The sequence below is a fragment of the Oncorhynchus tshawytscha genome, linkage group LG08, assembly GCF_018296145.1.
Source record: "Oncorhynchus tshawytscha isolate Ot180627B linkage group LG08, Otsh_v2.0, whole genome shotgun sequence".
NCBI lineage: Eukaryota > Metazoa > Chordata > Actinopteri > Salmoniformes > Salmonidae > Oncorhynchus > Oncorhynchus tshawytscha.
In genome coordinates, this window is record NC_056436.1 from 43,316,923 (window position 1) to 43,338,367 (window position 21,445).

A 21,445-nucleotide genomic window follows, 5' to 3' on the forward strand; every position below is an offset into this window, starting at 1 on the left:
AGTTTGTACATGAGAAAATGAGGCCTTAGAAGTTAACAGCTTTCGAGACAGCAGGATACATAAACTCAGCAAAAAAAGAAACGTCCCTTTTTCAGAACCCTGTCTTTCAAAGATAATTCATAAAAATCCAAATTTCTTCACAGATCTTCATTGTAAAGGGTTTAAACACTGTTTCCCATGCTTGTTCAATGAACCATAAACAATTAATGAACGTGCACCTGTGGAACGGTCGTTAAGATACTAACAGCTTACAGACGGTAGGAAATTAAGGTCACAGTTATGAAAACTTAGGACACTAAAGAGGCCTTTCTACTGATTCTGAAAAACACCAAAAGAAAGATGCCCAGGGTCCCTGCTCATCTGCGTGAACGTGCCTTAGGCATGCTGCAAGGAGGCATGAGCACTGCAGATGTGGCCAGGGCAATAAATGGCAATGTCTGTACTGTGAGACGCCTAAGACAGGGAGACAGGACAGACAGTTGATGGTCCTCGCAGTGGAAAACCACATGTAACAACACCTGCACAGGATTGGTACATCCGAACATGACACCTGCGGGACAGGTACAGGATGGCAGCAACAACTGCCCGAGTTACACCAGGAACGCACAATCCCTCCATCAGTGCTCAGACTGTCTGTCATAGGCTGAGAGCGGGCTGGACTGGGGGCTTGTAGGCCTGTTGTAAGGCAGGTCCTCACCAGACATCACCGGTAACAATGTCACCTATGGGCACAAACCCACCGTCGCTGGACTAGACAGAACTGGCAAAAAGTGCTCTTCACTGACGAGTCGTGGTTTTGTCTCACCAGGGGTGATGGTCGGATTCGCATTGATCTTCAAAGGAATGAGCGTTACGCCGAGGCCTGTAATCTGGAGTGGGATCGATTTGGAGGTGGCGGGTCCGTCATTGTCTGGGGCGGTGTTTCACTGCATCACCGGACTGAGCTTGTCATTGCAGGCAATCTCAACGCTGTGCGTTACAGGGAAGACATCCTCCTCCCTCATGTGGTACCCTTCCTGCAGGCTCATCCTGACATGACCCTCCAGCATGACATTGCCACCAGCCATACTGCTCATTTTGTGCGTGATTTCCTGCAAGACAGGAATGTCAGTGTTCTGCCAATCGAAGAGCCCGGATCTCAATCCCATTGAGCACGTCTGGGGCCTGTTGGATCGGAGGGTGAGGGCTAGGGCCCATTCCCATTAAAAATTCTGGGAACTTGCAGGTGCCTTGGTGGAAGAGTGGGGTAACATCTCACAGCAAGAACGGGCACATCTGGTGCAGTCCATGAGGTGGAGATGCACTGCAGTACTTAATGCAGCTGGTGGCCTCACCAGATACTGACTGTTACTTTTGATTTTGACTCCCCCTTTGTTCAAGGACACATTATTCCATTTCTGTTAATCACATGTCTGTGGAACTTGTCTCAGTTGTTGAATCGTGTTATATTTATACATGTTAAGTTTGCTGAAAATAAACGCAGTTGACAGTGAAAGGATGTTTCTTTTTTTTCTTTTTTGCTGAGGAGTTTATGTAGCCTTTAGTTGGTTTTATGCCATTGTAATGAAATTCTCAATAGCAGGGGTTTGATGGGAACTTGGAGCGCTCAGCTCTCACAGCATAGGTCTGCCTGTCTGCCAAAATGAATGGTAGACATTATGCTTGTACTAAATTATGTTGTGTTACTGACATACTTCAAATGCTAATAGCTTATGTATTTAGTACAATAGTTACTGCCTCAATACTGTCATAATTGTTAAGCGATAATTTGTCTTGTGAGCCTTCTCCAAAATAGCTTTGAGCTTGCTGAATGGCTGTCTCGGAGAATAAGGGATGATATACTGTAGGAAATCTGGTGTCTGGTCTCTCTGATAACTACACCGTATCATGACATAAACAGCCCCAAAAAACCCACAGCTGTGTAGCATCTGACAGCTTGAAGCTTGCCTTCCCCGGATTACAAAAACATCTCAAATCCACACCAACTGTGTGTTTGCCACAGGAAACATGATGTACATAATCGTCACGCATAAAAGGAAGAGCTATTGGTAACACTACTTCAAGCTAACCGGTATAATTGTATTTTTTTTTTTAAATTACTTGTCATAAGCACTCATGAGCTTTTTATTTCTTATTACAAGGTTACAATATGTTATGGCTTTTTATGAAGTATATTTTCAACTTGCTCACAATTGCTGTTATTTGGCCATTGAGATAATATTAAGACTTTTTATAAGGGGTCATACGTGCTTATGACAAGTCTTACAATTAATTATAACCGCATCATAATGCATTATACCTGTCAAGTCTAAAGTGTTACCGAGCTGTTCAGTTCAGGAGGGTGCCGTACAGCTGGGCCTTGGTAAGACTGTCCTTCCTGTTAAGTCCTGTTCCTGTGCTTCCAAATTTTTGGTGGTGCTGAGAACTCTTCCTGGGAACAGCTAGGCTTAGGCTGGGCCTCACTCTCTCCCTCTGGTAGTGTTGCTGCTGCAGACCGGGGGCTTCCAGGGAGCTTTGGTGGTCTAAGGACTCGGCCAAGCTGTTGGGGCTCGCATCCACATGTTCCTTGTTCATGGTCCCCCGTGCCACTCCAGCTGCCCCGCTCTCCTTGTCCTTCAAGCTTCCTGAGAGGAACTGGCTGCACTCTGAGTCCTGGCTGTCCTCCTTGGCTCTGTAAAGGGGCTGGTGCCTGCCCCGCAGGCCCATGCTGGGGTGTTTGGGACTGGGTGAGAGTCCGCCACCACCGACTGCAGCGGCCAAGCACTGGTCCAGCACATGGCTGTGGAGAGAGACGTTCGCGTCCCCCTCCTGGAAGGTGAAGTGCTGCTCAGAAAAGCTGTAGGGAGACATGCGGCCCGGATTGCAGTTGTAGGAGTACGAGTTGATGTCCTCTACACTCAGCTGCCTCCAGCTTCCAGACAGTTCTTCTTCGGTGGGGACAACTATGCTGGCCTGGCTATCCGAGCGCTCCACCGCCCGGGGTCCTCCTCCACCTTGGGCCGAGCCCTGGCTGTGCAACAATGCTAGGTGGGGCGAGTGGTATGGCTCACTGTAGCCGCAGGACGGCGTGTGCACGTACGCTGGCGAAGAGCCGCCACCGCCTTTCGCCGGGTTGGGGGAAGGCAGCATCGCCATGTGCTGGAAGCTGTGGGACTTGGGTAAGAGGCTGAGGCTGGGAGGGCTGTCCTTCTCATAAGAAGAGGTGCTCTTGTGTTCACCGTACCCCCCATCCCGCCAGTCCATGTAGAGCGCCTGGTGGGAGGAGGACATGGCGCTGCTGGTGCCGCCGCCGCAGCCTTCTCCTCCCTTCTCCTCCTCGGAAGCCTGACTGAAGCTGGAGTAGGAGCTAGAGAGCGGCAAGGAGCCCACAGTAAACTCTCCGTGGAAGGAGGGGGCCCTGTGTTGGGAGAAGTTACCTGAATGGAAGACCACCTCCTGAGGGTTGGAGTTCTGGGCCTGGAGGAAGAGATCCTTGGGGAGGCCGTGGACCTCTACGCTCTGCCTGCGCTCCTGCCAGCGCCCGGGGCAGTAGAGGGCCGTGTCGCTACAGTACAGGTCGGCAGTCCGGAAGGCGGTACGGCGCTGAAAGATTTCACCGCCCACGCTATTGGTCACGAAGTCATGGTCATGGCCCCCGTCCACCAATGGCTGGGGGCTGGTTGAGTGGGTGACTGGGCAGCTGCTGCCCGGCTCGGGCTTCTCTAGCACCTTGGCGATGACGGCGGTGGGCACAGCATCGGAGTAGGATGAGTGGCACAGTGCCATTGTGACGTCGCATCCGTGCTTCTCTATGTGGGAGCTCACCCGCTCCTGGAAGTCAATGGGCAGCTGGAAAGAGAGAGAGCGGGATGGTGAGGAAAAATTCTAAGAGAGAAAGGAAAGAAACCTGGATAGCCAAACAAAGGAAGAAATGGGAGTGAATTTAAGAGATGGATTCAGAAATTACAGCAATCAATAACAAAGGAGGACTACTACTGCTCTAACAAAGTAATGTTTTAACTATTTTACCAGCATAACTTTTTCTACAACAAAGCATTCCTAAAAATAGACCGCATATAGATTCATACAATGCTGACGATCACTATCAAAACTCCCCATACATATTCACAACCACACCATTATCGAATGCTTGCCACATCCGCACAGCTGTTTTTGTCAATGCTGTTCCCTAGACTCCAGTCTAGAGTTTGAGTTTGGAGAAGTAAATTATTATTGTGTGTTTACTCAGGCCAGCTCGGACACCCGTTGGGACCCTCTAATGAACTTGTCAGAACTTTGCCGACCACAACCCCTCCGTTTACTGTGCTTTGGCCCTTCTTTTTCTAATTTCTCAGTTTACAATCGCTAAGTTGTAGGATACACACATCCGCATGGACAAAGGTACATCAAGACACACACTTTCATCAACCCTCACTTGTACAATGCCTTCAAACTATTCATGCCCCTTGACTTATTCCACATTTTGTTGTCACAGCCTGAATTCAAAATGTTTTTTTTTTTTAAATAAATTGTTCCCACCCAGCAACACATATTACACCACACCAAAGGTTTGCACATTTATTGAAAATTAAATCCCAAAATATCTCATTTACATAAGTATTCGCACCCCTGAGTCAGTACTTTGTAGAAGCACCTTTGGCAGAAATTACTGCTGTCTCTCTTTCTGGGCTTTACCCATCTGGATTGTGCAACATTTACCCACTATTCTTTAAAATGTTCAAGCTCTGTCATTGGTTGTTCATCGTTGCTAGACAACCAATCAATTCTTGCTGTAGATTAAAGTTGAAAATGTAACTTGGCCACTCAGGAACATTTAACTGTCTTCTTGATAAGCAACTCCAGTGTAGATTTGGCCTTGTTTAGGTTATTGCCCTGCTGAAAGGGGAATTCATCTCCCAGTGTTTGGTGGAAGCAGACTGAACCAGATTTTCCTCTAGGATTTTGCCTGTACTTAGATCCATTCCGTTAATTATTTTGAACAATTAACATCATACCCATAACATGATGCAACCACCACTATCCTAAAAATATGGAGAGTGGTTTAATAACTTCAAAATGCTCTAAAGGGGATATTCAATGTCTGCTTATTTTTTGGGCCATCTACAAATATGTGCCCTTTTTGGATAACCTCCCTGGTCTTTGTGGTTGAGCTGTTTGAAATGAAATGCTCGACTGAGGGATCTTACAGATGTGTGGGGTACAGAGATGAGGTAGTCAATTTTATAAAATGATGTTCAACACTATTATTGTGTCCATGCAATGTATTATGTGTCTTGTTGAACACATTTTTACTCCTGAACGTATTTAGGCTCCTGAACATATTTAGGCTCCTGAACGTATTTAGGCTTGCCATACCAAAGGGGTTGAATACTTATTGACTCAACACATTTCAGCTTTTCATTTTGTATTAATTTGTAAACAGTTCGAAAAACAATTCCACTCTGATATTATTGGGTATTGTGTGTAGGCCCTTAATAAATAAATAAAAATAACCGGGAGCAGCTTCAATTTAAATTAGACCAGTGCTCAAGGTCTCCAGCTGAGAATAAAAAAAATCTAAAATAGCCACTGTTGTTTTTTGTTGTTGTTGAAAATAGACACCTAGCAGAAATAATACCTGTGTTTTGAAGTATGGAGCTATTTTTTTATTTTTTTTTGCAGCCTTGCTTTCCCCATTTGAGAATTGAGTGGAAAAGTAGGTGAGACTGCAGGGTTAATGCGTCTCACTCCAACACGCCGTTTTCAGCAGCTTTCCCGAGGGGCTCCTCTGTACACTATACATTTTCTCTGGCTGGGTAGCAGAGTTAAGTCCCAGTGCAAATCATACCGCATCCCTTTGATCGCACTCGGCTATATTCATCGCTGCATTTGTGATGGATTCGTCAATGCTCTGGAATTGGTCACTTTGTCGACTCGAAAGGAGGAATGTGCTTTCAAAAGCCAATCACTGTTATTTCATCGGAGTATGATTATGGGGAGCCGAATGAGTCAGCAGCTGTGGATGCTGATATCCTACAGTACCTCAATAACTCTGTCAATTTCATACCAGAGCTACATTACTACTTCATCCATATATGCGTGACCTTATGTTTAAAAGGTAGTCCCACGTCTTTTGAGGATTTTTTTTTTAATGAGGAACTGTGACGATTTTTCTCTCTCATACCTCATTTCCTACTCCCCTTCGAGTGGACTAGATGTTGTCTTAGGCGGTTTTGCACGGTGAAATCAACAGAGGAAATGATACGTGGGGCTACTTGTGAGTGTAGAGCAGCGCAGAACTCACCTCAGATAGCTTGTGGGCTCTGTGATGTGACTTGGAGCACTGGAGGAGCTGCGCTGCCAGGTTACAGTCCTTCCTGTAAAGGTCCTGGGAAATGGGAAAGATTAAACACTGTTGAGTCATAGGTTGGGATGCCATGTAGACTAAGAAGTGTATAAATTGTAGTGGGAGTAACTGACCAACATTTGTTTCAAATAGGTTGCTACATGTAATGACATGGTATTACTACAACCAAGTAGAATGGGACCAAACAGTCATTTCAGCATGTGGCGTTGCTAACCTACCAATGCTTGACAAACAGAAAAGAATGCCCCCGAAAATGTTTTATTCCAGATTGATTGCTACATCCTGAAGCTGTTTTCCCCCTCAACCCTCTTGTGACAACCCCAAATGTTTACTTCAATATAAAGCTCTGAGGGTCTAACACTTTGGGAGAACCCAATTGTAGTAACAAACGCATCATCGGCCACGGAACAAATCCATCCACCCAGAAAATAGTGCTTGTTTTTCTCATCAGGCCCCTGTGGCGCTGACAATGGCATTAATGATCCGCAAAATCGTATTAACTCTGAGGGACTTTTTTCAATTGCAATAAAGCTCTTCACTGTAATTTCATTACGGGGCTTCTGAAATGGGCTCTTCTCCTCTGATCTAGAGGCTTGGTCTAGTAAGCTTCCTCTCTGTCAGTCTGTATCCATGCTCTCGCTTTCCCACTGCAACTCCTCTGTGACACAGCAAACTCTGACAGCCCTCTCATAAACATCAAAGGCATTTCTTTGATTCTCCTTCTAGTTAACTGTGTGCAATTTTTTTTCTCACATACAGAACAATTGGGACTGTGGTAGTTTGAAGGCAGCACAAAGGCCTGTCTCATCCAGTCATTGATGTCTCAATGTCAGCCATGTTGTTTTCTCTCAGGACTCTGATTTGAAGAAGTTCCATGCTAACTGAGAGAATAGCTTTTGGCTGCAACCAGAGGAAAATGGCTAGCTGTGAAAGCTGTTGCTAACAGAAGTAGGTACAACAACAAAAAATAGGTGACAAAAGACACATTTACCGTTACATCCAACTCTTCCTTCCACATCTGTAAATGCAGCCAGAGTCAACCTAATGACTTTGGTCTTCCTCATATTAGAATCAGTTCGCCATCTCCAATTAATTCAAAGCATTCCCTTAAGACAAAATGTCTGCCTACTCCTGCTAACAGATAAAGTTCTCCTGTAAGATCTAATTCTGACCCCAATCAGCCTCCCTGGATTCAAGGGGATTCTCATCATGCCCAATGGCTCAGATGTGTCTTGCTAACACAGCAGCCCTGCAGAGAGCTAGGTAGAGTGCAAAGCTAGGCAGATGCTTGGGGATTCACATCAACGAGACTAAGACCGTAGATTGACACAGTAGGTCCCCAGGGCCAAATCCAGACTAGCTTTAAACCTGCTTACAGTCTCAAATCCCCTATTGATTTAGGAGTAACTACTGTACACAGAGTACAAAACATTATGAACACCTTCCTAATATTGAGTTGCACCCCCTTTAGCCCCCAGAACAGCTTCAATTTGTTGGGGCATAAACTCTAAATGGTGCGTTCCACAGGGATGCTGGCCCATGTTGACTCCAATGCTTTTCACAGTTGTCAAGTTGGCTGGATGTCCTTTGGGTGGTAGACCATTCTTGATACACACAAGAAAATGTTGTGTGAAAAACCCAGCAGCATTGCAGTTCTTGACACACTCAAACCAGTGCACCTGGCACCTACTACCACACCCTGTTCAAAGGCACTTATCTCGCCCACACACACACAATTCATGTCTCAAGACTTAAAAATCAGTATTTTAACCTGGTCTCCTCCCATTCAGCTACACTGATTTGAAGTGGATTTAACAAGTCACATCAATAAGAGATCATAGCTTTCACCTGAATTCACCAAGTCAGTCTGTCAAGGAACGAGCATGTACTGTATGCTGTGAAGAAGTAATTTGCCACCTTTTTGCTACAACGACTCCAACCAAACGCTTCCTGTAGTTGTTGATCAGTCTCTCACGTCGCTGTGGAGGAATTTTGACCCCCTCTTCCACGCAGAGCAGCTTTAACTCCGCAACATTTGTGGGTTTTCAAGCATGAACTGCTCGTTTCATGTCCTGCCACAACATCTCAATTGAGATTAGGTCTGGGATTACCACCACCATGCTTGACCGTTGGTAGAAGGTTCTTACTGTGGAATGCAGTGTTTTGCTTTTCGCCAGGCACAATGGGACCCATGTTATCCATGAATGAGTTGAAGCAGTGCTGCATGTAAGAGTGGGCCAAAATTCCTCCACAGCAGTGTGAGAGACTGATCAACAACTACAGGAAGCATTTGGTTGGAGTCATTGCATCTACAGGTGGCCAAACCAGTTATTGAGTGTAAGGGGGCAATTACTTTTTCACACAGGGGAATTGGATGTTGCATAACTTGGTTAAAATTCAATAAGTAAAATAAGTACAAAACATTTTTTATTTGTGAACTCGGGTTCACTTGATCTAATATTAGGTTTTGGTTGAAGATCTGATAACATTCAGTATCAAAAATAGGGAATCTGAAAGGGAGCAAATACTTTTTCACGTGTCTCTCTCCAGACAGCAGCACTTCAAAGAATGTACTATCAGCGCAGGTTTTTATGTTGGGTTCATGTTATAGGTGGCACACGTGGCAAGGCCGCCACCAGGCATTGGTCGTCTAACTGGCCGTTTTAGTTGTTTCAGTGATTCTCCGATGCGCAACGACGGACTTATACAGTATACTCACGTTGTCTCCCCTGAGCTTTTCAATGGTGATCTTGGCCTCCAGGAGGTGATTGTTGAGGGCGATGATCTCCCGGCTCAGCGCTCTTTTCTCGTCCTCATGGTGCTGGGACTAAAGGAGTGAAGGGAGCGCGGGCGGAGGAATTGAAAGACCAGGAAGAAAAAGGAGAGTGAGAAGAGGTGTCGAGCAGTCAGTCAGTGTTCCTGCTCTCTATGCCAGTAGCAGGTCTTAATTAAAATAAGACTTCACTGGCCAGTGCCCAAATAAAATCAATTACTCTGCCAGGGGGTGGGGGGGGGTGGGGGGGGAGCATCGATCATAGTCCTGAGAAATTAAAGCGGTTAAAGCAATGGTCAATGTTTGACACCTTAGTATTTCCTGAGATTTAGCCTCAAACAATTACATGCCAACAAGATCCTTTCCCCCTTCACCCAATAATTGTCAATCCCCTGTTGTGTGATAGGATTTGACAAAGGATGCATCATTTTTTAAAATAAAATATTTTATTTTTGCATTTTCCAATTAAGAACATTCAAAACAAAAGTGAAAAGATATTAGACAACGATAGGACAAAGTGACAGTAACAGACGAGCGTAACAAAAATAAATAATAATAATTATATAAACAAACATACAATAAGAAAATATATATAAAAAAATAACGAGACATTGGATCACCTGCCGTAGGCTACATATTATACATTACATGTGAAACATTGTGAGGAGTATATATAGATTCAATCAATGAGATGTGGGGGGAGATTCTCCATATAGTCAATAAAAGGTTGCCAAATTCTGTAAAATGTCTTTAACTTATTCCTCAAGCAGTAAGTGATTTTCTCCAAAGGGATACAACTATTAACTTCCGATAGCCACATTGCAACTGGCAGGGAGGAATCCAATTTCCATTTCAAGGCAATACATTTCTTGGCAATCGCTAGCAATATTTCTGTTAGCTTTATAGTATGGCTTTGCCTAAGATTGGTGTTAGTAAAGTTACCCAGTAGACAGACCTCCGGGTCTAAAGGGAATGCAACCGCGTGAATTGAGGATATGGTATCGCATACCCCCTGCCAGAAACCGTGTAGTTTTGAACACTGCCAAGTGGAATGGAGGAATGTTCCTTCATCTGAGCCACATCTAAAACATAGGGAGGAGATATCTGGGTTGAACTTGTTTAGTCTAGATGGGGTGATTTAGAGCTTATGGAGGAAATTATGCTGGATCCGTCTGTATCTGGAGTTCAATGTGGATGTAACGCCATCCCTGCATAGGTCACTCCATAGATCCTCATCAAGATCAATACCCAGATCTTTTTCCCATCTAAGTCGGGGTTTATCTAGCCCAGGCAGTATTAGTCCTGACATAAGAGCATCGAATACACGGGAAATGGTCTTGAACAGTGGTTGGTCTGCGTGGCAGAGTTGTTCAATAGGTGACATCTTAGGTAGGTTCTATTGTCCCTTGAGAGTCACCCTAATAAAGTTTCGTAGTTGTAGGTAGCTAAAGAAGTCCCTGTTAGGCAAGTGGTATTTCTGTTTCAGCTGATCAAAAGACATAAGAACTCCCTCCTCGTAACAATGTTCCAGAAGAGTGATCCCCTTATCAGACCATGGTCTAAAGTTACTATTCTGGAAAAACATAGGGATCAATCTATTGTTCCATAAAGGGGTTTTAGGGGAAAGGAATCCCCCTCGTCCGAACAGCTCATGCAGTTTGCACCATGCCAGGACAGAATGTATGATTAAAGGGTTGTCTGTGATGGTTTTTATAGATTTTCTGTCCCATTTGTAAAACAAATCTGCCCCAGTGTCATCATTTACCTCAAGCTTTTCAATGTTCAACCATGAGGGAGAGGGACCATTGTCAAACCTCTGAGCCAGAAACCTAGACTGTGCAGCCCAGTAGTACATTCTAAAATTGGGGAGGTTTAAGCCCCCTTGACTGTAATCAAGGGTCAGTTTATCCAGGCCAACCCTAGGGGTTTTGCCGTGCTAGATAAACTGTCTGGTCAGCTTGTTGAGAGAGGAAAAAAATGCTGCGGGAACAGGGATAGGGAGAGATTGAAACAGATATAGAAACCTGGGCAGGACATTCATTTTAATTACATTGATTCTACCCAGTAGAGTGAGAGCTAAGTCCATCCATTTACAATGGTCAACCTCCACCTTTTGCAACAAACTGGCCAGATTGAGTTTATAGAGGTTGTTCAGATTACCATCCACCATTATGCCCAAATATGTGAAGCCCATAGGCGACCATCTAAAAGGAAACTTGTGCTTGATGGTATGATGGTCAAAGACAGACAACGGTAAGATTTCGCTTTTGTCAAAATTGACCTTATATCCAGAGAAAGAACTATAACACTAGTAGGATCTGCAAGTGAGAGAGGGAGTGTTCTGGGTTTGTTAGAAATAAGACAAGGTCGTCCACAAAGAGTGATAATTTATGGGTATGGGGGCCCACCTCAAAGCCATGTATGTCAGGGCACGTTCTAATAGCCTCAGCCAAAGGTTCGATGGCGAGGGCAAAGAGGTGGGGGCTAATTGGGCAACCTTGTCTGTTCCCCCTATAAAGAGGGAAAGAGGAGGAAGTAATCCCATTGGTAGCAATCCTCGCTTTAGGAGATTTGTAGAGTGATTTTATCAAATTTACAAACACGGTACCTAAACCGAACTTTTCCAAGACGCGAAAGAGGTATGGCCATTCAACCCTATCAAAGGCCTTTTCAGCGTCGAGGGAGACTGCGACACTAGGTATTTTGTTTTTGTTAGCAAGGTGAATTATATCAAAGAACCTTCTGAGATTATTGGAGGACAATCTATTAATTATGAAGCCAGTCTGATCTGGGTTGACCAACAGGGGAAGACATGACTCCAGTCTCTTAGATAGCATCTTGGTGACCAGTTTACAATCTGTGTTAAGGAGAGAGATTGGTCTATAGGAGGTGCACTTTAGTGGGTTTTTCCCTTTCTTGTGGATTACAGTAATCACTGCTTGAGAGAAGGACTCTGGAAAGCAGTTGTCTTCTCTAGCTTTTTTAAGTACCTCCATAAGGTAGGGGACCAACAGCTCCCTAAATTCTTTATAGAACTCTGGAGGGAAGCCATCCTCCCCAGGAAATTTATTAGAAGGTAAGGATTTAATGGCCTCCAACAATTCAGGAACTGAGAAGTGTTCACTCAGGCGCTCGCTGTCTTCCCCTGACAGGCATGTGAGGTTGAGAGAGGAGAGAAAGGAGTCAATCTCTGATAGATCATCGCTTGATTGGGAAGTGTAGAGGTCTTCATAGTATTTCTTAAAAGTATTATTAATTTCAGTAGGGTCGAAAGATATCTCATTAGTAAGAGTTTCTATGGCATTAATTGTCCTCTTACTTTCCTCTGCTTTCAGTTGCCATGCCAATACTTTGTGAGCTTTCTCTCCAAGCTCGTAATAACGCTGTTTTGATTTAGTGATGGCCCTCTCAGCTTGATATGTGTTCAGAATATTATATTTAAGTTTTTTATTTACCAAAAGCCTGTATAGATCTTTAGTCGGGCCTCTCTGGTAGGTTTTCTCTAGCTCAGAGATTTCAGATTCAAGGGCACTCAGTTCCGCACCGTGTTTTTTCTTCAGCCCTTTAGTATAGGAAATAATCTGTCCCCTCAGATAGGTCTTCAATGTGTCCCAAAGAATGAAGCTGTCAGGAGCAGAGGGTTTGTTTGTCAAAGTAAAAATATTGATCTGCTCTTTGATGAATGCAAAGTGCTTTAAGAGTGTAGAATTTAGTCTCCATCTATATGCTTCATTTACCTTGGTAGGAATGGAGATTGATAATACCAGAGGAGAATGCTTAGTGACCAATCTGGGGAGATACTCGACATCTAACACTATGAAACAGTTGTGTCGAAAGTAAAAAGTTATCTATGCGTGTGTGTCTTGTGTGGGTGTGAATAAAAAGAGTATTCCCTATCCTGTGGGTGCAACTGTCTCCAGATGTCTAGTAAATTGAGATCTTTCATGAATGACATGGTGAGCTTGCCGGCTTTGGTAAGAAGTGAGGGTTTATCAGAAGACCTATCAAGAACTGTATCTAAGCAAAAAATAAAATCTCCTCCAACCAGTAGCCATCCTGGTGGTGCTTGAGCGACCTGAAGGAAGACATTCTGAATAAACATGTGGTCATCGAAGTTAGGAGCATAAATATTCAATAAGGTCCAAGACTCTGAAAACATATGCCCCTGCACCAAAACAAACCTGCCAGAGGGATCAGAGATGGTGTTGTTGACACAGAAGGGGATGTGTCTACTTATCAAAATTTCAGTTCCTCTTGCTTTGGAGTTAAAAGAGGATGCAAAAACTTGTCCTACCCATTCCCTCTTCGATTTCTTGTGTTCACTGGCTGTAAAGATGTGTTTCTTGTAAAAACACAATGTCAGTCTTTAATTTCTTAAGGTATGTATAGACTATTTTCCTTTTAATCAGGCTGTTAAGACCTTTTACGTTGAATGTGACATATTTTAGTGGATTAAGCATAGGTTGGGTTTCAAATATGTAACTGAATAGAAATCTATCATATGCAGATAATTAGCAAATGTTTCAACTTTGGTTTGAGCACAAAAGTGACCTGTGTGTCTCTTTAGGAAGGAAACAATAAACATAGAAAAAAGGAAGAAAAACATAATAAAAATCCCACCCACCCCGATTGTCAGACTAAAACAACAATCCCAACAATCAAACACGAATACACTTGTAGAGATACGTTGCTGCTCGCTTTCCATCTTGCTCTTACTAGCTAAACCTTGGCGTAAACTAAAACCTGCGAGCTCTCTAAATTGAAAACAAACATTGTGAATAGATATTTATGGCTGAATATTTACTGCCCACGGTAAGGGATGCTTGAGTCTCTTTTCGAAAGATTAACATAAATGAGGGGGAAAGCAGTGGGCCTAAGCCCACTTATTGCTTCGCCCAGTAGATATGGACTAAACCAAAATATACTCTCCTGTAAATGTAATAGAACTCACCCCGGGAAGATACGGTTAGTTGAAAATGTACAAATCAATTATAGTGACCGGGAGATACCAGCAGTTCTATCCGGATAAGAGAAAACAAACGAACTGCATTTTATCCCCCAGAGAGACCGTCCTGGCTCAGACGTTGCTCAGTTCTTTGAGAAAAGTGTGCACTTCTCCCGGTGTGTTGAAGAGATGGCTTCGGCCTTTGTACTGAACTTTCATCCGCGCAGGGTGGATGAGGTAGCCGGTGATGTTCTTCTCCTTCAGTGCTTTGGCGGCAGGTCTGAACTGCTTGCGACGTCTGGCGAGATCCGCGCTCATATCTGGGAAAAGGCGGACCCTCTTTCCATCGATGGTGATGTCCCCTTTGGCTCTTGCAAGTTGCAGTATCTTCTCTCTGTCTTGGAAACGGAGGAACCTGATCAGGACGGCTCGTGGGAGCTCATCTGGCCGGGGTTTCGGCGCTGATGTTCTGTGGGCGCGTTCGATTTCTGGCGGCTTGGTGAAGTTGATTATGCCTAGGACCTCCGGGGTCCATTGAGTGAAGAAACGAACCGGGTCACGGCCCTCGCTGTCCTCTTTCAATCCCACCACACGGATATTACTACGTCTACTCTGGTTCTCCATCTGATCTACCTTGTTTTTGAGGTAGGCATTGTCCTTTTGCAGTTGTATCAAGACCTGGTCATATCTAGCGATGGTATCTTCAACTGTGCTAATGCGCAACTCTGCCTCAGTCATTCTCAAAAGGAGATCATTCATGGAGGATTTCAGGTCGTCAATGGAAGAATGGAGTTCAGCCAATTTCTTATCAATTTTCAGAGAAAGACCTCTGTTACGATCCTGAATTTCCCGGAGGAGAGTAGCCAACAGTCTGGAACTGTCGTCTGGGCTTATGAGGGCTAATGCTAATCTTGCTAGCTGTAGCGTCATCGTTATCTTGGGAATCAACAACATTTTGGTCGTCCTTCTTGCCTCTTGGTCGGAGGTCCATGGCTCTTTGGGAAGGTAAGTACTTGACAATTTATCAGCCGATGTTAGAATATTGTTTCAACGTTGTTATTTAGATAAAAATAGAATAACTTTGAAGAGCTCGGTTTGTCAACGTCTGCTCAGCTCCGCGGCATCACGTGCCCCCCGACAAAGGATGCATCATTGAGTCTCCACCGCAAAAGGGTCGTGATTGTTTTTGAAACACAGGGTGGGGGAGCAGTTTTAATAGAAGTCAATTATTGTCAGTTCAAGCAACAGGTTGGCATTGATATTCAAATCCATTCTGTAAATCTCTCATTAATCTGCTCTGGCATGTTGCTTTGGCGGTCTCATTCAGGCACATTATGTGCCACATTGTAATCACTTTTCACTCTGGGGGAAGGTGAGTCTTGCTATAGGCCTCCGACATAGGAGACTGACATGAGTCTCCTCCTGACACGAGTCTCCAAAGCTGCTAACGCCTTGTCCCTGGCTTTTTTCAGAGATTTTCACATCCCAAAACCACCTCTCACAAAACTAGCCCTTCCTAACGTGGAATGGGTTTGTAAAGTTGCCAGAAAGGTATTGACAGTGTCCACTCCAGGGAAGGTGGAAATTGTAAAAATGTGAGTTGTAGCCAGTACATTTAGCTTGAATTTGAATGACCCACTTCAACTGTTTCTTGGGTTAGTTGAATACCCTAATCTGCAACCTGTTTGGATTGACATTCTGCCATGGGCTGATTAACATCTGAATATTAGAAATCGTCTAGAGGTTGCCCATAGATTAAAAGAGTGAAGGATATTATAGATTTGCATATGATGACTGACATGGTCATATACCATCTTGCAGTACAGTTTGAGGCTTTATTTAATTACAATTGTTGGGGTTGAGAGTGAGTAATGGCCTCCACACATACAAGCACCTTTGGAACATCTACATTTAAAAAAAAAAGTCTAATAAATCAATTAAATATACACCATCACAACATTCATTATTTATTTTAGGCAAGTTTAAAGAAACATGATGATGTGAAGAACATTTATTTCAGAAGAACAATATGAGTCGTCTTACTGTACGTAATCTGGCTATGTGCCTTGCCACAGGCTGTAGGCTTGTTCATTTAGCAGACAAGATATGTTTCTAAGTCCCGTGCCATTAATTTAATACTATATACTTTTATAGTAAGAAGAATATAATTGAACTTAGCTGAATAAAATAGAAAGGCTTTTTTTTCCCAGTCTGGAGAGAGTGAGAGTGCGCATATGAAGTGGCCAGTAGTGGAAAAAGTACCCAATTGTCATACATGAGTAAAGAAATTGACTCAAGTAAAAGTGAGTCACCTGAGTAAAAGTATTTGGTTTTAAATATACTTAAGTATATTGACTCATGACTGGCGTTGTGGTGGTAATATGGTCACCGCAACAGACCTAGTCATGGCCATCCAGTGACTGACTTGAAAACTTTTTTTGTTCCCCATAGTCGACAGTGTAGCCTACTGTACTTTCATCCACATCCAGCCAAAGTTAGATCATTTGATGTACCAATGCCTCACACAATGGGGCAGCAAGGCAATTTACAGAGGTTAGAGTACTTTTTAAATCATAGACTGCAGAATACGACTGGGTTTATGTGAATATTGAAAAATCATATTTGTACATGCAGATGCAATCCTTGTCCCTCACTTTAGCCTCAATTTGGAGCTAAATTGTCTATTGCAGTGTTCTTATTATTTATTTTTATATCCCCCTGCCTGTCTGTCTCCACTGAACTGCTGTCTTCACCTGACAACAAACGGAGCCCCCCCCCCACACGAGACGCAATTACTGTATACTAGAGTTGGGGAAGGGGAGAGATTTACAGAAATACAAGATTTACAGGCTTCTGAGAAAAAATACAATTTATAACCTGAAAAAAAAAGAAGGATATCAGCCTCTCAAGAAATAAATAACTACCTGCTCAAAAGTTTTCAATGATCAATCGGTGTAAAATTCTCTGAAATGCCTACAAGTCTCTAAAGGATAGGGCTGGCCATATGTGACTTGAAAGCCAATTAATCTAAAGTTTGATGTGCTTCAACTAAATATTTTAGGTTTTCTTTAGCTCCTTTTCCCTTCTGGCCCCAGTTCAATTCTTAGGGTGAGAGACAGTATCTTTTGAAGAAGCTTTAGTTCATGTCTTTATCTAGGACAAGTTTGATTGCTGTTTGAGATTTTTTACATCTATCCGTGACAAGCCTGGCTAATGGATAACGGGTAATGCATGTTGGGTACGTCAAATGCTGAGAGAACTAGCAAGACCATAATAAACGGCTCTCTATACACCGGATGTGTACCAAACTCACTAAAAGTGGCAGTAATAAAGCCTCTCTTGAAACAGCCAAACCTCGACCCAGAAAATATAAAAAATAAATTAATAAATTAAAATAGGCCTATATCGAATCTCTTATTCCTCTCAATTTTTTCTGAAAAAGCTGTTGTACAGCAACTCACTGCCTTCCTGAAGACAAACAATGTATACGAAACGCTTCAGTCTGGTTTTAGACCCCATCATAGCACTGAGACTGCACTTGTGAAGGTGGTAAATTAACTTTTAATGGCATCAGACCGAGGCTCTGCATCTGTCGTGCTCCTAGACCTTAGTGCTGCTTTTGATACCATCGATCACCACATTCTTTTGGAGAGATTGGACACCCAAATTAGTCTACACAGACAAGTTCTGGCCTGGTTTAGATCTTATCTGTCGGAAAGATATCAGCTTGTCTCTGGATGGTTTGTCCTCTGACAAATCAACTGTAAACCTTGTTCCTCAAGGTTCCATTTTAGGACTGCTATTGTTTTCACTATATATTTTACCTCTTGGTGATGTCATTCGGAAACATAATGTTAACTTTCACTGCTATGCTGATGACAAACAGCTGTACATTTCGATGAAACATGGTGAAGCCCCAAAATTGCGCTCGCTGGAAGCCTTTGTTTCAGACAAGGAAGTGGCTGCAAATGTTCTACTTTTAAACTCTGACAAAACAGAGATGTTTGTTCTAGGTCCCAAGAAACAAAGAGATCTTCTGTTGAATCTGACAATTAATCTTGATGGTTGTACAGTCGTCTCAAATAAAACTGTGAAGGACCTCCGGCGTTACTCTGGACCCTGATCTCTCTCTTGACGAACATATCAAGACTGTTTCAAGGACAGCTTTTTTTCCATCTACATAACATTGCAAAAATCAAACTTTGTCCAAAAATGATGCAGAAAAATTAATCCGTGCTTTTGTTACTTATAGGTTAGACTACTGCAATGCTCTACTTTCCGGCCACCCGGGTAAAGCACTAAATAAACTTCAGTTACTAGCTGCTAGAATCTTGACTAGAACCAAAACATTTGATCATATTACTCCAGTGCTAGCCTCTCTACACTGGCTTCCTGTTAAGGCAAGAGCTGATTTCAAGTTTTTTTTTTTGCTAACCTACAAAGCATTACATGGGCTTGCTCCTACCTGTTTTTCCGATTCGGTCCTGTGGTACATACCTACATGTACGCTACCGTAGAGCTCCATTTTTATGGAATGGTCTGCCTACCCATGTGAGAGACGCAGACTTGGTCTCAACCTTTTAAGTCTTTATTGAAGACTCATCTCTTCAGTAGGTCCTATGATTGAGTGTAGTCTGGCCCAGGAGTGTGAAGGTGAACGGAAAGGCACTGGCGCAACAAACCGCCCTTGCTGTCTCTGCCTGGCCGGTTCCCCTCTCTCCACTGGGATTCTCTGCCTCTAACCCTATTACTTGGGCTGAGTCAGTGGCTTACTGGTGCTCTTCCATGCTGTCCCTAGGAGGGGTGCATCACTTGAGTGGGTTGAGTCACTGACGTGATCTTCCTGTCTGTGTTGGCGCCCCCCCTTGGGTTCTGCCGTGGCAGAGATCTTTGTGGGCTATACTCTGCCTTGTCTCAGGATGGTAAGTTGGTGGTTGAAGATATCCCTCTAGTGGTGTGGGGTCTCGTGCTTTGGCAAAGTGGGTGGGGTTATATCCTGCCTGTTTGGCCCTGTCCGGGGGAATCGTCGGATGGGGCCACAGTGTCTCCCGACCCCTCCTGTCTCAGCCTCCAGTATTTATGCTGCAGTAGATTATGTGTTGAGGGTATAGGGTCAGTCTGTTATATCTGGAGTATTTCTCCTGTCTTATCCGGTGTCCTGTGTGAATTGAAGTTCTCACTCACTCACACACACACACACACACACACACACAGTTTATCACAGTGCCATCGGTTTTGTTACTAAAGCACCTTATACCACCCACCACTGCGACCTGTATGCTCTAGTCGGCTGGCCCTCGCTACATATTCGTCGCCAGACCCACTTGCTCCAGGTCATCTACAAGTCCATGCTAGGTAAAGCTCCGCCTTATCTCAGTTCACTGGTCACAATGGCAACACCCACCTGTAGCACGCGCTCCAGCAGGTGTATCTCACTGATCATCCCTAAAGTCAACACCTCATTTGGCCGCCTTTCCTTCCAGTTCTCTGCTGCCTGTGACTGGAACGAATTGCAAAAATCACTGAAGTTGGAGACTTTTATCTCCCTCACCAACTTTAAACATCTGCTATCTGAGCAGCTAATCGATTGCTGCAGCTGTACATAGTCCATCGGTAAATAGCCCACCCATTTTACCTACCTCATCCCCATACTGTTTTTATTTATTTACTTTTCTGCTCTTTTGCACACCAGTATCTCTACCTGCACATGACCATCTGGTCCTTTATCACTCCAGTGTTAATCTGCAAAATTGTAATTATTCGCCTACCTCCTCTTACACACAATGTATATAGACTCTTTTTTTCTTTTTTTTCTACTGTGTTATTGACTTGTTTATTGTTTACTCCATGTGTAACTCTGTTGTCTGTTCACACTGCTATGGTTTATCTTGGCCAGGTCGCAGTTGTAAATGAGAACTTGTTCTCAACTAGCCTACCTGGTTAAATAAAGGTGAAATAAAATGTAAAAAATAAAATAGCTAGGTTCCTTTCTAGGTTTCTTCCTAGGTTTATGGCCTTTCTAGTTTTTCCTTGCCACCTTGCTTCTACACCTGCATTGCTTGCTGTTTGGGGTTTTAGGCTGGGTTTCTGTACAGCACTTTGAGATATCAGCTCATGTAAGAAGGGCTTTAGAAATAAATTTGATTTGAAGAAGCTTGGTAAACAAACAAAAAAGCAGAACGGTGGCAACAATAACCCAATTTGGTGAGCTGTATGTTCTGTGATGCCTATCCCCTGGGTGTAATTTACACATTTCATTGAAAAGCATTGACTAATGAGTGCACTGCGAATAGCACATTGAGAAATGTACGGCTCAGAAAACAGGCTCTTCTGGCACACTGGTGAGCATGGCAGAAAGGCAGCACACCCTGATGAGAACTCTAATTAGAGTAAGAGTGTCAGCACCGCTCACTGCAGTGCCAGTAGGGCCGGGAGCTGCCTGCTTTGCCGGGATCTTGAAAGGCATACACACCCCTGCTTGTGTGCAAGCACACACACAAACATCTCCTTGATCACAAGAGCAATATTACCCTCAAGGTGCCATACTGTATGTGAATCATTCATTAGCTGTTAGCTATTTCGCCCCCAGATCGTGTGTGGTGACTTTGGACAACAACAACACTAACAAAAACAACAACCACTCCAGGGGCCTCAGCCCCACTAATGACCTTGTTCACTGGTGTCATGAGGAGGCAAGCTAACCCTTCCTCATAGAACCATGGCTTCATTAAGCTTTCCACTCTATTCTGATGGGCTAATTAAAGTAGTCATTAGAGTACACATTTGTTCTGGGGGCCTTGTATTCTACTAATCCATATACAGTTCAAAATGGTATTCTACGAAATACTATTTTGATCTATGTAGAGCTAGAAAAGTGTTAGACATAGTTAAGGTACAGTTAATATGATATTTAATATGGTTCAGTGTGCTGCTGGCTGGGCAGCACTAGTTCAGCACCCTGGAGAGGGCTCTTTCCACTGGCCTTCGCCCAAATGGCTTTTCAGCACTGACCAGGCAGACAGCTCCACAGCTCTGTCAACACTGGAGTCGCCACAGCCAGGGTCCAGGGAGGGTTTTTCACTGACCGTGTGACCTGACCAGGTTACACTCTGGGCCCTAGTTGAGTAACATGGTCTGAAACAACTCTTGTCCCGATGCAAAATAATAGAAACCCTTGTGGAAATCCTCCCACTCTATTCTCTTACTTGGTTGTTTTTAATCGTTTGGTTTGTAGTTTTTTTTCTAATGACCTTCCCTGTAGTTTCTCCTCCAGAACTTTTTAATTGCATGATTTGATAGACACTCGGTGACAAAGAGGTTCAATCTAAGACCATTTCCTGCTCGAGAAATATTTTGCCCTTAAAATGCCATTTCGGGACAT

At 43.7% G+C, this 21,445-nt stretch overlaps 1 protein-coding gene across 1 annotated transcript; it reads right to left on the bottom strand.

Moving 5' to 3' along the window:
- Positions 1-1,453: 1,453 nt before the first annotated feature.
- On the bottom strand, positions 1,454-14,802 carry LOC112255722 (brain-enriched guanylate kinase-associated protein-like). The gene is made up of 4 exons (XM_042326289.1): positions 14,233-14,802; positions 9,066-9,173; positions 6,284-6,367; positions 1,454-3,828 (listed from the first exon to the last, which is right to left on the bottom strand). The coding sequence occupies exons 1-4, from the start codon at positions 14,800-14,802 to the stop codon at positions 2,329-2,331; spliced, it is 2,262 nt and encodes a 753-aa protein (XP_042182223.1). The 3' UTR covers positions 1,454-2,328.
- Between the last annotated feature and the right edge of the window lie 6,643 nt (positions 14,803-21,445).

Excerpts from the sequence above, each read along its gene's own strand:
- LOC112255722 (XM_042326289.1), bottom strand. The coding sequence starts at position 14,802 with ATGACTGAGGCAGAGTTGCGCATTAGCACAGTTGAAGATACCATCGCT. Across the intron at positions 9,174-14,232 it reads TCTTCAACACACCGGGAGAA|TCCCAGCACCATGAGGACGA; the intron begins GTGCACACTTTT and ends TCACTCCTTTAG. Across the intron at positions 6,368-9,065 it reads AAAAGCTCAGGGGAGACAAC|GACCTTTACAGGAAGGACTG; the intron begins GTGAGTATACTG and ends CCCATTTCCCAG.